Raw genomic sequence first — 17,043 nt, forward strand, 5'->3', positions numbered from 1 at the left:
TGGCTATTCTGGCTAAAGGCTAAGGAAGAAGAACTGATAGCGCCGACTAGCTTACAGCTAGCAGTGATTAATTACTATGAGCACATGTGACGCTAGCTGGTTCGTGGTATATGCCGTGAAGTACATGTCACAGAATCTCACCAGACTCCTCATCATGTTGTCTCTGTTATGGTCGGCGCTCACTGATGCGTGCTGTATATACGCAACTAGTGATGTCCCCGCCTCTGTTCCGCCTCTGGGACGCCGCGGAAATGTGGCGATATTTTAATATTCATCACGAAATAATTCATAGATTTGTATCACCTCCGAATTAACTTCTGAATAATGGCATGTGCTCTCAGTGTCACTTGGTACCAATGGTTATGGTAGAATAACTTGAGAACTCTAATACACAAATGGAATTAAGCAGTTTAGGTATTATCCACTCTATCATCATCCTCCAAGCTTTTTAACCCCCGACGCAAAAACGACGGGGTGTTATAAGTTTGACGTGTCTGTGTGTGTGTGTGTGTGTGTGTGTGTGTGTGTGTGTGTATGTGGCATCGTAGCTCCCAAACGGATGATCCGATTGTAATGCGGTTTTTTTTGTTTAAAAGGTATGTCAGTCGGGAGTGTTCTTAGCTATGTTTGGTGGAAATCGGTTCAGGTCTTCAAGGTCATCAGCTCGTTTGCTAGATGTCATAGGAATGTTACACGCTCAGTTTACTTGCAAGTATATGTGGGATCTGAAATTTGAAACACTAATGTCTTTTGGAACCACTGAGCTGGTCTGCTGTTAGGGCTCGAAGGTAGGAGACGTAACCCTGAACTGCCTTTTAGTAAACCCATCGAGTTTGGGCTCGTTGAATTTGTCTTGACGAGTTCTCTTCATGTTTCTAATTGACGAGAACCTGATGCTGGAAATGGGATGTGGTGGATGAAACCCTGAAATGCCGGAATAAAACGGATAAACCGATTTATATTTTTGCTGAAAATCTAGAATGTCCAAAGGATAATCTTTATTGTTTCTCAATCTGTGCAATTCTCCCAGAGCCAGTTTGTCATGAGGATTGTTAAACAGCTTCCTTTGGCCGAGATCGCATATAGCGATCACATCTTAAGATAAAATAAATTAAATGAAAGAAGGAAAAATTAAGGAGCTCCTTTAAAAAGCATGAAATAAAATTAAATTATAAATTTAAAAAAACCCCCGACCCAAAAAAAGTACGCAATAATTATGACAAAAGGTTAAAAACGCTTAACCCTATAAAAAGCAAAAAATAACTTTTAACACTACGTAAACTAAATTTTGACGTGTCGGGGGACCGCTTTTTACCTTCATAAATACTTACATAAATCTAATCAAACCTACCTAATTACAACATTCGTTTAAAAAAAAAACGTATCTAAAGTAATGAATTAGAGCGGTCCCCCGACACGACAAAATTTAGTTTACGTAGTGTTAAAAGTTATTTTTTGCTTTTTATAGGGTTAAGCGTTTTTAACCTTTTGTCATAATTATTGCGTACTTTTTTTGGGTCGGGGGTTTTTTTAAATTTATAATTTAATTTTTTTCTCAACAATGTTGGGATCGGCTTCCAAGAAGTGTAATGTTATTGTTATGTGCATGCGGAGTGATAATTCAAATGAAAACAAGGTTCAATCTACTCCTTTTTGACGTACATATCTTTTTCTTGTTTGTTACCTGCTGTGTTACGATTGTTCCCACCAGATCAGTTGCTTACCAGTATTATTTTGAAGAGAAACTATGGAGCAGTTAGCATATCTTTATAAATATTTTAACTTGCTTCCGATATTATAATAATGTAACCCATAAATAAAAGCTTTAATTAAAAAACCTAATAATATTTAAAAATGTGATATTATTCAGCATAATGATGCGTATCGTAGGGCGGTACGAGGTCGTGACGACAAGAGTGACATATATACGTAGGTAGTGACGACAGCACGCATCAGTGAGCGCCGACCAGCACGGAGACAACATGATGAGGAACCTGGTGAGTGTGTGTGACATGAGGAGTGTGGGAGATGTGGAGGATGGAGGAGTAACGGCAGCTGTTGCAGGTGCTGGTGTGTGTGCTGGCGTGCGCGGCGAGTGCGGGACACGTGCGGGAGAAGCGCGGCTTCCTGCACGGACACCACGGACACCACGGGCACGGCGGCGCCGCCAATGCTGTGCGCTACTCAGCTCCTGCTGTGAGCTACTCGGTCCCCGCTATCAGCTCCCCTGCCCCCGCCGTCAGCTTCGCGGCGCCAGCAGTCAGCTACTCCACCCCAGCAGTTACTTACTCGTCTCTGGGTTCAAGTTACTCGGCAGCGGCAACTAGTAATTCGGTGTCAGCTGTTGGCTACTCTGCACCCGCAGTGAGCTACTCCACTCCTGCTGCAAGTTACTCTTCTACCGTCTCAAGTTACTCAGCACCGGCCATCAGTTACTCAGCGCCGGCCATCAGTTACTCGGCACCCGCTGTCAGTTATTCGGCACCCATTGTCAGTCACTCGGCTCCAGCTATCAGCTACTCGGCACCTTCTGTTAGCTACTCTTCTCCCTCCGTGAGATACGCGCCCTTGGCTACGAGTTACTCGGCACCAGCTGTTAGTTCCTCTGTATCCGCGGTTCGCTACTCAACCCCCGCTGTTACCTACTCGACGCCGTCCGTTATATACTCCGCTCCTGCAACAAGGTACGCACCTCTGGCTCCAAGTTACACAGCGGTTCGGTTCTCTAAACCCACTGTGAGGCACTCTTCACCAGCTGTCAGCTACTCTTCTCTTTCCAAAAGCTACAGTGCGCCTGTAGCGAGATACGCTACCAGTTACTCTGCATCAGCTGTGAGCCACTCTGTACCTGCTATCAGCGTCTCGGCGCCCGCTGTCAGTTACTCTTCTCCTTCCATAAGCTACAGTGCTCCTGTAGCGAGATACGCCACAAGTTATACAGTGCCAGCTGTCAGGCATTCTGCGCCGGCTGTCAGCTACTCGTCACCTGCCGTCAGCTACTCTTCTTCCAAAAGCTACAGTGCTCCTGTAGCAAGATACGTCACAAGTTACTCTGCACCAGCTGTAAGGCACTCTTCACTGGCTGTCAGCAACTCGGTACCCGCTGTCAGTTATTCTTCTCCTTCCATAAGCTACAGTGCTCCTGTAGCAAGATATGCTACAAGTTACACAGTGCCAGCTGTAAGGCACTCTTCACTGGCTGTCAGCAACTCGGTACCCGCTGTCAGTTATTCTTCTCCTTCCATAAGCTACAGTGCTCCTATAGCAAGATATGCTACAAGTTACACAGTGCCAGCTGTCGGGCACTCTGCACCAGCTGTCAGCTACTCCTCTCCCTCGGTGAGATACGCGCCGCTGACAACGAGTTACTCTGCACCCGCTGTGAGGTACTCAACACCCGCTATCAGCTACTCTTCTCCGGCTGTTAGTTACTCGACTTCCACTGTGAGTACCTCGTCGCCCGTGATTCGCTACTCGGCGCCGTCCGTCAGCCAGTCAGCGGCCGCGGTCAGGCACTCAGCGCCTATCGTCAGGTACTCGAAGCCTACTGTGAGCTACTCTAGCCCGGCCGTTAGTAATTCGGCATCAGCTATTAGTTCCTCGGCGCCCTCTGCGAGCTACTTGCCAGCCGTGAGCCAGTCCGTGCCTGTGAGGCACGCAGCCGCGGCGAGCTACTGGCCCAGCAGCACCGCGCCGTGGCTGGCGGTGCCGGTGCGGCGCGCGCACTCGGCCGCCGCGCAGCACGGCGCCGCGTACGCCAGCGCCTGGTGAATGCAACACGTATTTATTTGGATTTATCGTTATTTAGTAACTATTTTTGTTGTTTTCTACACTATATTAAGCAATGATTACTACATACCTAGGTTATAAATTGCTGATGTTAATAATGAATAAACTATACTTTTTATTTAATCCCGTTTTCATTTACTACTAATAAACTTCCCTACCTGAAACAATGACCTCAGTAAAAGCCTCAATACGCGCGCGGGCGGCGTGGGCGGCGGTCAAGCGCATGAACTTCAACTGGCGCGTGACGTGGTCGCGTGCGCAGAGGTCACGCACACATGTGAGATATTGAATGCACACTGCACTTCTATCATCCAGCTTATGTGTGCGGATGACGAGGAGTTCATTCTATTCTTCGATCGCTATTCAGTCCTTTAGAAATCCATTCATGTAAAAATATTATAATAATTGAAAAAATTAGAGGGACATACGAACGAGGTGACTTCATTTAAATTATGCGATTAATTTAACATGATTATTTTTGTAATTCATTTGGTAAGATACCTAGAAGCTTTGTGTTTAACTAGGCTGGGGTCGGTTCACAGTAGGTATAAGTACCCTGATGCCATAGAATTTGACGTGCCTTCTCTATGCGGATGACAAGCTTCTGGACAAAAGTTAAATTCGAACTATTATTGCAAAATAGGAACTTTCCCTGCATGACTATTCCATCACATCACACATGTATTACAAAACTTTAATTCTGAGGATAAACATTAAGTCATTATTTATTGAACAGAACCATCACCATTATTGAACCGATCGAGGCTTTTTTATTTAATATTTCTGTCTGCGAGGTCCAAGGTCTAAATATAAAAACAAGATCAATTTAAAACCACATTAAAGATGCACTACATTTATACTAATTTAAATTAATCTATGTTAAAACAGTATTAACATTTTTTATACATCATAATTAAGTTTGCCGATTTTTTGTTGTTTATGAAAAGCTAAAGGCAAAAGCTTTGTGCATTAATTATCCACATATTGAATGAGCAATATTCGGAAACAGAATGAAATTGCAATTTAGAGTAAATGATAATATAATCTATATAACCGAAATATCTCGACAATATACCCTCTTGCCACACAGCTGTAAATCTCACAGACAAAGGTGAATCCTCACAGTTAGCTGATATTGTGATACAATCATACGATGTGCTGAACTGATTCAGGCCTCTGTGGGAATGTAAACGTTAGCGAATCACTGTACTGATGACGCACTAACTAGGTACGTCTACCAGAACCTTTCTCTTCCTCGAGAGATACAACCAAATATTATGTACTAACTTGTGAGATTCGAGGAAACCTTCGAACCTGCTTTGATATCTTATTATTAGCATTTTTTGAGCATATTTGAGTCTACTAAAAATCATTAAATTCTAGGAATGCATCAAGATTTGCCGTTAATTATTTATTTATAATTAATTTCACAATCACTAGGCTGTACTCGGAGGCATTCCGGCCGATGCAATAGAGCAGTATATTTGCAAATGAGACCACACATAGCGCATGTGCAATACAACCTGTAAGTTGCTCCTATTGATCAACTGCGCCCGCGCCGCTCAGCAACAAATAAAAAACAAACTCAGACTTGTACTAATTGCTTGTAGGTACTCTAGATCAAACTCTGCTTAATTGTGTAATTACCACCCGACACCGACGGAGTTCATTGATAATACATCAGCCAACTACATGCAACATTTAATTTCCCCGCTCATACTACCAGTCAATCTAATACACTTGTTGTACAATACCTCAGATACACTTCTTCTCATGTCTTGATGTTTTAGGTCAAAAAACTACCCACAGGCATGCCTGCCTACCCAACTCTTACACTTAAAGATTTAAGCTCATACGATATCTGATATTCTCTTTGTAATTTATGTCTAAAAAAGTTCAAGGCTTAAGTTTAAAGGAACAACGCATGCGACACATATTGTGACGCCACAGATATATAGTTCAGTCGTGGGCATCCGTGCGATGAGTCAGAGTGACGCGCCTCCGGTTACGTCTGTTGTAATAGCTGCTCGTCTATCTACAGGTTCCACTTCATTTCATAATATTTTACATGTGTCTTACAAGGTGTAGCTAGGCAATTAATGAGCAAAAGAAAAACACTAATTTGCCAGTGACTTTAAAATTGTAACTTCCTGATGAAAAAGCTTACTTCACGGTGGAAAATTATCGAGAGAGCCTGTTACCTATTTATTTAGGTACCTATCATTAAAGTAATTAAAAATAGACCACCCAATGTCTCCCTACACCAAATGGCAGACATGTTGTAGGTAACTGAGTCCCGATACACAAGTGTCATCAATGAGCAAGTGTCGTTGAACCGAAGCTCGCCCGGAGCAATCCTTACGCGCTGCGTGTGCTCCCGCGGCGGCGCATTGCGCAAGCGCGGCTGCGCGCGAGTATATAGCGCGGCGGCGAGCGCTCGGCAGCACAGACGCAGCAACAAGCAAGTCAACATGAAAGCCTTCGTGAGTAGAGTGTGTGGCGTGTGGTGCGCAGTGTGCGGTGCAGTGCTCAGCATGTAACTCTGTTCCAGATCGTCCTGTGCGCGCTGGTGGCGGTGGCGGCGAGCGCCGCGGTGCGCGAGAAGCGCGGCTACAGCAGCGGCTGGAGCGGCTCCCTGGGCGGCTACTCCGGCGGCCTGTCCGGCGGCTACTCCGGCGGCCTCTCCGGCGGCTACTCCGGTGGCTACTCCGCGCCCGCTGCCCAGGTGGTCGCCGTCAACAAGGTGGTGAACGTGCAGCGCGAGGTCACCGTGCCGCAGGTGGTCAACGTGCGCAAGATCGTCTCCGTGCCGCAGGTGGTCACCGTCAAGCAGGTCGTGCCCGTCTCCGGCGGGTACGGCGGCTCCCTCGGCGGCGGCTACTCCTCCGGCTCCATCGGCTACTCCTCGGGCTACTCCTCCGGCGGCATCTCCTCCGGCGGACACGGCGGCTCCGGCTGGTGGTGAACACTCTAGTCACCAACTGTACAAAATGTGATCTAGTTATAAGAAAATTAAAAAAATATTTAAAATCAAAATAATTCTTATTTTATGAGCACATACATAATATTCTTAACTCTAGGCCTTGCGTTATCCCACACATTGAGAGGGTTGGGTTGCAATCTAACTAAGTGAAATTGTTCAATAGTGCAGATTAAACTATTGGCCTACCCCCAGGCTGGAGACCTTAAATTCTAGGCATCCACAAGGAACTTGACCGGTTAAGCAGTCAACAGCCTCCTAAGCTCAACTGCGAGATGTCGAAAGAAGTCGACCTACAGTTGGCCCGAATTAATCCAACAACACTTTTATTAGATCTGATCGTTGTTATGTGATTGTGCATACTAACCTTCATTCATCATACTATTTAAAAACATTTATATACCTGATCAAACTATCGGCCGGCTAAAAGTTTCAGTGTAAGTACTAATGGGTGTTTTTATCAGAGCAAGATTGTTAAAATATCAGTCTGTTATAATCATCGGCAAGGCAAAAGAAGTGATTGATTGGTTTATTGCCTTTACAGTACCACGCAAAGCGATCCCCACTCTTCCGTCGAGAGCTCATTATCCGTACCGATAACTATATTAGATCTACATAAACACATACCTATTTATGCTGTCAAGAGCTTTTAAGCAAACGAAAATTCCTGGCAGATATTTAAATGTATCTAATATTCTTAGCTTGGCACCTCTATTCCTTATTGTACGGTCCTAGCAACGTAATAAGATTTTTTTTTAACGACGTAAAAAATCATCAAATGACCCCTCCCGCTGTGGGTTAGCAGCGGTGAGGGAGTGTCAGACTCTTACTGACTAAAAGCCGTCGTATTCTGTCGTAGGCCTTATGTGCTAGGGCCGCGGTACCTCTAGGCTAGAGGTTTCTGACTCTCGGCCTCTTATAAAAAAAAAAATTTTCGTTGCCTTGTGTTTGCCTTTTATCTATATTTATACTTCTATCTATACTAATATGTAGGTATAATAAAGAAAAATCATTTATTTGTTCGTTTGTTTTATGTACCCTAAGGGCCCCGACAACTACTGAACCGATATGAAAAATTATTTCGCTGTTGGAAAGCTTCACTCGTCCCAATAGTAATATATTATCCCGGTACGGGCAGAAGTTTCCCATGGGATGCCGCGCTTGGCCGGTTTTTAACCCCCGACGCAAAAAACGACGGGGTGTTATAAGTTTGACGTGTCTGTGTGTGTGTGTGTGTGTGTGTGTGTGTGTGTGTATGTGGCATCGTAGCTCCCAAACGGATGATCCGATTGTGATGCGGTTTTTTTTGTTTAAAAGGTATGTCAGTCGGGAGTGTTCTTAGCTATGTTTGGTGGAAATCGGTTCAGGTCTTCAAGGTCATCAGCTCGTTTGCTAGATGTGATAGGAATGTTACACGCTCAGTTTACTTGCAAGTATATGTGGGATCTGAAATTTGAAACACTAATGTCTTTTGGAACCGCTGAGCTGGTCTGCTCTTAAGGCACGAAGGTAGGAGACGTAACCCTGAACTGCCTTTTAGTAAACCCATCGAGTTTGGGCTCGTTGAATTTGTCTTGACGAGTTCTCTTCATGTTTCTGATTGACGAGAACCTGATGCTGGAAATGGGATGTGGCGGATGAAACCCCGAAATGCCGGAATGAAACGGATAAACCGATTTATATTTTTGCTGAAAATCTAGAATGTCCAAAGGTTAATCTTTATTGTTTCTCAATCTGTGCAATTCTCCCAGTGCCAGTGTAACCGTTCCACGACAACCCCAGGCTGTAAAAATTTTCGTTTTTCCTAAATTATAACTACAATCGGCTTCCCTGAGGGGGAAGGGGTTGCGCCCCTCCTGTTCCGCGCAACCCTGTAGAGCTCGTCTCCTTACTGGTCACTCTTCCACCGATATTGTATGTGGAAATGTATCAGTGCTATCCCGACTTGTACAAGCTAGGGGATAGGACTGGAAAGGAAGACAATGAAAGAGAGCAGCGTACAAACACTGGGTAGTGACAAGGTATGTTTGTAAAGCAAATAGTGCTAATGGAGGATTAAGGAATGGAAAGGACCTACATTATGTATCAATCACACATAGGAGTACAACGCCGTTTCTGATAATCCAGTTGAAATATAAGTAATTCTTAATGGAAGGACATTTCCAATAAGACAGTATATAAAATAAGTATGGTACTGTAATATCGCCTCTTGTGAATCTATTAATCAAACAGCCGTAACTCACAAAATGTCTTGCATGTGCTCCTGAAGGACGCGAGGTCAACATTCCAGGATTCCCTAGCCATCCCAAGTCGTGACGCTGCGGCTTTCGTGCTTTCACTACCGAGCGACCGTCCTTGTCTGACAACGGCGTGGCCTACGGCTCGCATAACGTCTGCTCCTTGATATTTGAGTCACGGTCCCTAGCAGTCTATAGGACTGGATATCGTGACGCTACGGCGCGGCTTGCCGGCACGAGTCGTCTTCATCATACTCCCGTCGAGTCATGGTCCCTAATAGTATTGGTATGATATAGTGAGCCCCCCATCACTGGATGTGCACATCGCGTTCAACAAGTACAACTGCAAGGCATATGCTCGTGACGATCAGTCCGAGAAGTCAAAGATAATGATACGCCTAGGCGTAATTTGATATAGTTTCGTTGGCGTTGTTGTACTTATTCGAGACATGAGTGATAGAGGCATATACTTCGGTAAATCCGAGATGACAATTGTGAGTGTAGGCCGAAGCCCAGTACATTGTACCATTATTTAATGTTAAAGCTGTTGAGTGTGTGAGGGCAGATTGGAACATAGAATGCAAGGTATATAATTGATTCGATCAGCTCGATCACATCATAGTAGAAGTACGCCTAAGCGTCGGTAAGTATTATACCTGCATTGAGAAGGTTATCATGGATACAATGGGTTATAATATCAGCCTGAGGTAACATTCATAAACACTCACCCGCACTGTCAGCAACACTCACCCAGTCATGCACCACCACTTACTCTTAGATTCACTCGGCTTTCATGACTCACTATTACTTCACAACTTAGCTCTAGCCTCCATGAGGCGTCTCCTAATTTCGGTCAGAGTACTAGCCTACTGCGCGACCTAGGACCAACTGTCCCTGCTTCAGTTCCCTGAAAACCCTCGTGGCCTGCTATCCCTTCCTACATCCTCGCAAGTCCCACCTTCAGCGCTGACTCCACCCTATTCTTAAGGTCCTGTTTCGCGTATTCGTCTATTTGTTATAAGATAGATTTATTAGTCTTTTTGTACATATTCTCAATTGTTCTAAGTGTCGCTGTCGGGGTCCGTTTGGGATTTGGCACATGTGCACTTCTATTCAATATTGAGTCCTTTGTCTCAAGGTCCTAATTGCCTTAACGGTTGGCAACGGCTTGTAGGTCCTGCTTAGCAGATGTTAGAAACTGCAGAGAAACTTTTAGACCCTTAAAATATTTTGTTAAGTATTTATTGCACTCCATGTCAGCCGTCAAATATCCCTATCCATAAAATAGAAAGTTAATGTGTTCTTAAGAGGCCCGTCATCGTGGCGCCTTGTAAAATAAATTAATATTATTTGATAATAATTAGGGCTAGGGGACGACAGTCACATTCCCCCCTCTGAAATTCAGACGCGTAACGCAGTAAAGCGTATGAGATTTCACAATAGGCCGGAGAGCTCCTAGCATCAGTAAGTTAAAACATAAGGCAGACAGGTATCTTTCTAACGGAACATCTCCAACAATAAGATCCTTACTAGACGAAACAACGTTTTGATGAAATCACTCTGGTTCCGGTCTAGTAGAAGAACCCGTGCATGCTTATAAGTTGAATGTACATACCAGAGTTTCTTGTACTAGAGTATTTCATTATGGAGTCGCGTTACCTCCCCTTATCAACTCAGCCTACTACAGCTGCTGAACTTAGGCCTCTCCATCGCCGCGAATCAAATCGTGTTATGTCGGTAACTATCGCAGCATATTTACCCTGGAATAGTTCGCACACTAATTAGAATTTGATTCTAACTGGAAGTTAATCCAAATATTGCCATACAATTCATTTATAAGAATGTGAAAAGTTCGTTCCAACTGGGTGTACCCCCCTCCGATTCTAAGAGGATAGAGCAGGTTGTAAATCAGCCAATAAGACAGAACATTGAACTAGCATTAATTTAGTGCACATTTTTTTTCCAACCGATTTAAATGCAAATGCCAATATACATATTTCTGTGAGTAAAAAATACACTGTGCTATACACACAGTGGTGATAGCTCACGTGCACATAGATCCAATTTCCACTTGCTGGAATATGATTTAGTAGGATCGATTAACTTAAATAATTTCAAAACTTAGCTTTGCAACTGCATCCACACTAGGGCTACTAGTACGTAGGTACATCAGCCGACGTACGCGCACGACGATTTTGATGAAACTTTGAACCCAAGCGACGCAGAAAAATGATGTCGAAACTGTGTAGGCTCGTACATGAAGTCTGTTAGTGTCCTGGAATTTAAAACAAAACCAGCCAAGTATCTATTTACAGAAGACAGAGGCTTTACAAATAGCCACACAATATATTGTTTCCTATGTGTGAAGAAATTTCAAAGATGAATATTTAAATCACACGTAAATACAACCTAGAGGAAGTTGTCGGTTCGTCAGTAAAACTAAAAGTAATTATAATTATATTTTTATGAACTCGTGTAAAAATATAGATTAATGTATTAACCACACAGACCGAAGCAAAGTGCTAAGGTTGTGACAAAATGATATCGCAATGATTTATCAATGCGGTTCTGCCTTCCAGATGTGTATTTTATAAGCGCATGCCCCTAGTCCACGGCAAAGTTGTGGGTGTGTAACTGTATTATTACCTACTCCAGTGTAATTTCTAGAAGGCCTTCTCCGCAATGTAATCGGGAAAATATACGTCGTTATATACTTATATAGAAGCGGGGTTTACAGCCATGACGTTTATTTTCTTTAAAGTACGCTCAGTATTCTTACACTAATTCTATCCTTACGCTTATGCAAATACGCTTATTGCCATTATACAGTTTTACGCTTATAGCAAAATTTCAGAACCAACATCCTACCTCTAGCCATCTGCCCATTTCTTCTATCTTAGTATTTCACATATTCATTTCTTTCATACTAAAAACCACATACATAAATACCTCTAGGCTGCACACTTTTGTTAGGGACTCGAACCCATAACTGTATTTCCAACTGTATTAATCCATCCATAAGGATATGCAGTTCACGCCCTTGGTAATATATGGGAATCGAACCCATTACCGTAAATCATAACCGTAGTTAACTCTTAATTCTTGCATCATCTTTCACCTCTAGCCAGAGTCTAGGTCTTCGTTAGGGAATCGAACCCATAACTAGAATCCGTCGTAATTATGACTCGTTTTATACAACACTTCTGTTAGGGAGTCGAACACGTAACCGTAATCATCGCCATATGAAATCATCACAGTTCATCACGTTGTACAAAAATCACAGGGAATCGAACCCAATGCTGTTTTATTGCCGTAATGCCTCGTCTAGGACCATAAGTATGAAATCAAATCTACGTTGTGTTTTTGTGTAGTAACCGATTTGATGAAATTTAGTTCTTTTATTCTCGTTGCACTGAAGTAAATCAGTACATTTAATGACGAGAATCCTGGTCACGCAGCGCCAAATGTAACCGTTCCACGACAACCCCAGGCTGTAAAAATTTTCGTTTTTCCTAAATTATAACTACAATCGGCTTCCCTGAGGGGGAAGGGGTTGCGCCCCTCCTGTTCCGCGCAACCCTGTAGAGCTCGTCTCCTTACTGGTCACTCTTCCACCGATATTGTATGTGGAAATGTATCAGTGCTATCCCGACTTGTACAAGCTAGGGGATAGGACTGGAAAGGAAGACAATGAAAGAGAGCAGCGTACAAACACTGGGTAGTGACAAGGTATGTTTGTAAAGCAAATAGTGCTAATGGAGGATTAAGGAATGGAAAGGACCTACATTATGTATCAATCACACATAGGAGTACAACGCCGTTTCTGATAATCCAGTTGAAATATAAGTAATTCTTAATGGAAGGACATTTCCAATAAGACAGTATATAAAATAAGTATGGTACTGTAATATCGCCTCTTGTGAATCTATTAATCAAACAGCCGTAACTCACAAAATGTCTTGCATGTGCTCCTGAAGGACGCGAGGTCAACATTCCAGGATTCCCTAGCCATCCCAAGTCGTGACGCTGCGGCTTTCGTGCTTTCACTACCGAGCGACCGTCCTTGTCTGACAACGGCGTGGCCTACGGCTCGCATAACGTCTGCTCCTTGATATTTGAGTCACGGTCCCTAGCAGTCTATAGGACTGGATATCGTGACGCTACGGCGCGGCTTGCCGGCACGAGTCGTCTTCATCATACTCCCGTCGAGTCATGGTCCCTAATAGTATTGGTATGATATAGTGAGCCCCATCACTGGATGTGCACATCGCGTTCAACAAGTACAACTGCAAGGCATATGCTCGTGACGATCAGTCCGAGAAGTCAAAGATAATGATACGCCTAGGCGTAATTTGATATAGTTTCGTTGGCGTTGTTGTACTTATTCGAGACATGAGTGATAGAGGCATATACTTCGGTAAATCCGAGATGACAATTGTGAGTGTAGGCCGAAGCCCAGTACATTGTACCATTATTTAATGTTAAAGCTGTTGAGTGTGTGAGGGCAGATTGGAACATAGAATGCAAGGTATATAATTGATTCGATCAGCTCGATCACATCATAGTAGAAGTACGCCTAAGCGTCGGTAAGTATTATACCTGCATTGAGAAGGTTATCATGGATACAATGGGTTATAATATCAGCCTGAGGTAACATTCATAAACACTCACCCGCACTGTCAGCAACACTCACCCAGTCATGCACCACCACTTACTCTTAGATTCACTCGGCTTTCATGACTCACTATTACTTCACAACTTAGCTCTAGCCTCCATGAGGCGTCTCCTAATTTCGGTCAGAGTACTAGCCTACTGCGCGACCTAGGACCAACTGTCCCTGCTTCAGTTCCCTGAAAACCCTCGTGGCCTGCTATCCCTTCCTACATCCTCGCAAGTCCCACCTTCAGCGCTGACTCCACCCTATTCTTAAGGTCCTGTTTCGCGTATTCGTCTATTTGTTATAAGATAGATTTATTAGTCTTTTTGTACATATTCTCAATTGTTCTAAGTGTCGCTGTCGGGGTCCGTTTGGGATTTGGCACATGTGCACTTCTATTCAATATTGAGTCCTTTGTCTCAAGGTCCTAATTGCCTTAACGGTTGGCAACGGCTTGTAGGTCCTGCTTAGCAGATGTTTGATTGCTTTGCTGTGAGAAACTTTTAGACCCTTAAAATATTTTGTTAAGTATTTATTGCACTCCATGTCAGCCGTCAAATATCCCTATCCATAAAATAGAAAGTTAATGTGTTCTTAAGAGGCCCGTCATCGTGGCGCCTTGTAAAATAAATTAATATTATTTGATAATAATTAGGGCTAGGGGACGACAGTCACATTCCCCCCTCTGAAATTCAGACGCGTAACGCAGTAAAGCGTATGAGATTTCACAATAGGCCGGAGAGCTCCTAGCATCAGTAAGTTAAAACATAAGGCAGACAGGTATCTTTCTAACGGAACATCTCCAACAATAAGATCCTTACTAGACGAAACAACGTTTTGATGAAATCACTCTGGTTCCGGTCTAGTAGAAGAACCCGTGCATGCTTATAAGTTGAATGTACATACCAGAGTTTCTTGTACTAGAGTATTTCATTATGGAGTCGCGTTACCTCCCCTTATCAACTCAGCCTACTACAGCTGCTGAACTTAGGCCTCTCCATCGCCGCGAATCAAATCGTGTTATGTCGGTAACTATCGCAGCATATTTACCCTGGAATAGTTCGCACACTAATTAGAATTTGATTCTAACTGGAAGTTAATCCAAATATTGCCATACAATTCATTTATAAGAATGTGAAAAGTTCGTTCCAACTGGGTGTACCCCCCTCCGATTCTAAGAGGATAGAGCAGGTTGTAAATCAGCCAATAAGACAGAACATTGAACTAGCATTAATTTAGTGCACATTTTTTTTCCAACCGATTTAAATGCAAATGCCAATATACATATTTCTGTGAGTAAAAAATACACTGTGCTATACACACAGTGGTGATAGCTCACGTGCACATAGATCCAATTTCCACTTGCTGGAATATGATTTAGTAGGATCGATTAACTTAAATAATTTCAAAACTTAGCTTTGCAACTGCATCCACACTAGGGCTACTAGTACGTAGGTACATCAGCCGACGTACGCGCACGACGATTTTGATGAAACTTTGAACCCAAGCGACGCAGAAAAATGATGTCGAAACTGTGTAGGCTCGTACATGAAGTCTGTTAGTGTCCTGGAATTTAAAACAAAACCAGCCAAGTATCTATTTACAGAAGACAGAGGCTTTACAAATAGCCACACAATATATTGTTTCCTATGTGTGAAGAAATTTCAAAGATGAATATTTAAATCACACGTAAATACAACCTAGAGGAAGTTGTCGGTTCGTCAGTAAAACTAAAAGTAATTATAATTATATTTTTATGAACTCGTGTAAAAATATAGATTAATGTATTAACCACACAGACCGAAGCAAAGTGCTAAGGTTGTGACAAAATGATATCGCAATGATTTATCAATGCGGTTCTGCCTTCCAGATGTGTATTTTATAAGCGCATGCCCCTAGTCCACGGCAAAGTTGTGGGTGTGTAACTGTATTATTACCTACTCCAGTGTAATTTCTAGAAGGCCTTCTCCGCAATGTAATCGGGAAAATATACGTCGTTATATACTTATATAGAAGCGGGGTTTACAGCCATGACGTTTATTTTCTTTAAAGTACGCTCAGTATTCTTACACTAATTCTATCCTTACGCTTATGCAAATACGCTTATTGCCATTATACAGTTTTACGCTTATAGCAAAATTTCAGAACCAACATCCTACCTCTAGCCATCTGCCCATTTCTTCTATCTTAGTATTTCACATATTCATTTCTTTCATACTAAAAACCACATACATAAATACCTCTAGGCTGCACACTTTTGTTAGGGACTCGAACCCATAACTGTATTTCCAACTGTATTAATCCATCCATAAGGATATGCAGTTCACGCCCTTGGTAATATATGGGAATCGAACCCATTACCGTAAATCATAACCGTAGTTAACTCTTAATTCTTGCATCATCTTTCACCTCTAGCCAGAGTCTAGGTCTTCGTTAGGGAATCGAACCCATAACTAGAATCCGTCGTAATTATGACTCGTTTTATACAACACTTCTGTTAGGGAGTCGAACACGTAACCGTAATCATCGCCATATGAAATCATCACAGTTCATCACGTTGTACAAAAATCACAGGGAATCGAACCCAATGCTGTTTTATTGCCGTAATGCCTCGTCTAGGACCATAAGTATGAAATCAAATCTACGTTGTGTTTTTGTGTAGTAACCGATTTGATGAAATTTAGTTCTTTTATTCTCGTTGCACTGAAGTAAATCAGTACATTTAATGACGAGAATCCTGGTCACGCAGCGCCAAATGTAACCGTTCCACGACAACCCCAGGCTGTAAAATTTTCGTTTTTCCTAAATTATAACTACAATCGGCTTCCCTGAGGGGGAAGGGGTTGCGCCCCTCCTGTTCCGCGCAACCCTGTAGAGCTCGTCTCCTTACTGGTCACTCTTCCACCGATATTGTATGTGGAAATGTATCAGTGCTATCCCGACTTGTACAAGCTAGGGGATAGGACTGGAAAGGAAGACAATGAAAGAGAGCAGCGTACAAACACTGGGTAGTGACAAGGTATGTTTGTAAAGCAAATAGTGCTAATGGAGGATTAAGGAATGGAAAGGACCTACATTATGTATCAATCACACATAGGAGTACAACGCCGTTTCTGATAATCCAGTTGAAATATAAGTAATTCTTAATGGAAGGACATTTCCAATAAGACAGTATATAAAATAAGTATGGTACTGTAATATCGCCTCTTGTGAATCTATTAATCAAACAGCCGTAACTCACAAAATGTCTTGCATGTGCTCCTGAAGGACGCGAGGTCAACATTCCAGGATTCCTAGCCATCCCAAGTCGTGACGCTGCGGCTTTCGTGCTTTCACTACCGAGCGACCGTCCTTGTCTGACAACGGCGTGGCCTACGGCT

The 17,043-nt window shown here is 43.0% G+C and overlaps 2 protein-coding genes across 2 annotated transcripts; both read left to right on the plus strand.

Moving 5' to 3' along the window:
- The first annotated feature begins 1,879 nt into the window (after positions 1 to 1,879).
- On the plus strand, positions 1,880 to 3,900 carry LOC110381603 (uncharacterized). The gene is made up of 2 exons (XM_021341945.3): positions 1,880 to 1,997; positions 2,065 to 3,900. Exons 1-2 carry the CDS (start codon positions 1,983 to 1,985, stop codon positions 3,769 to 3,771), a joined length of 1,722 nt encoding a protein of 573 aa, XP_021197620.3. The 5' UTR covers positions 1,880 to 1,982; the 3' UTR covers positions 3,772 to 3,900.
- A 2,216-nt stretch (positions 3,901 to 6,116) lies between these two features.
- Positions 6,117 to 6,828, plus strand: LOC110381604 (chorion class B protein L11). Its single transcript, XM_064038519.1, has 2 exons — positions 6,117 to 6,272; positions 6,341 to 6,828. The coding sequence occupies exons 1-2, from the start codon at positions 6,261 to 6,263 to the stop codon at positions 6,752 to 6,754; spliced, it is 426 nt and encodes a 141-aa protein (XP_063894589.1). The 5' UTR covers positions 6,117 to 6,260; the 3' UTR covers positions 6,755 to 6,828.
- Positions 6,829 to 17,043: the final 10,215 nt, after the last annotated feature.

The sequence above is a fragment of the Helicoverpa armigera genome, chromosome 16 (genome assembly GCF_030705265.1).
Source record: "Helicoverpa armigera isolate CAAS_96S chromosome 16, ASM3070526v1, whole genome shotgun sequence".
Lineage (NCBI taxonomy): Eukaryota > Metazoa > Arthropoda > Insecta > Lepidoptera > Noctuidae > Helicoverpa > Helicoverpa armigera.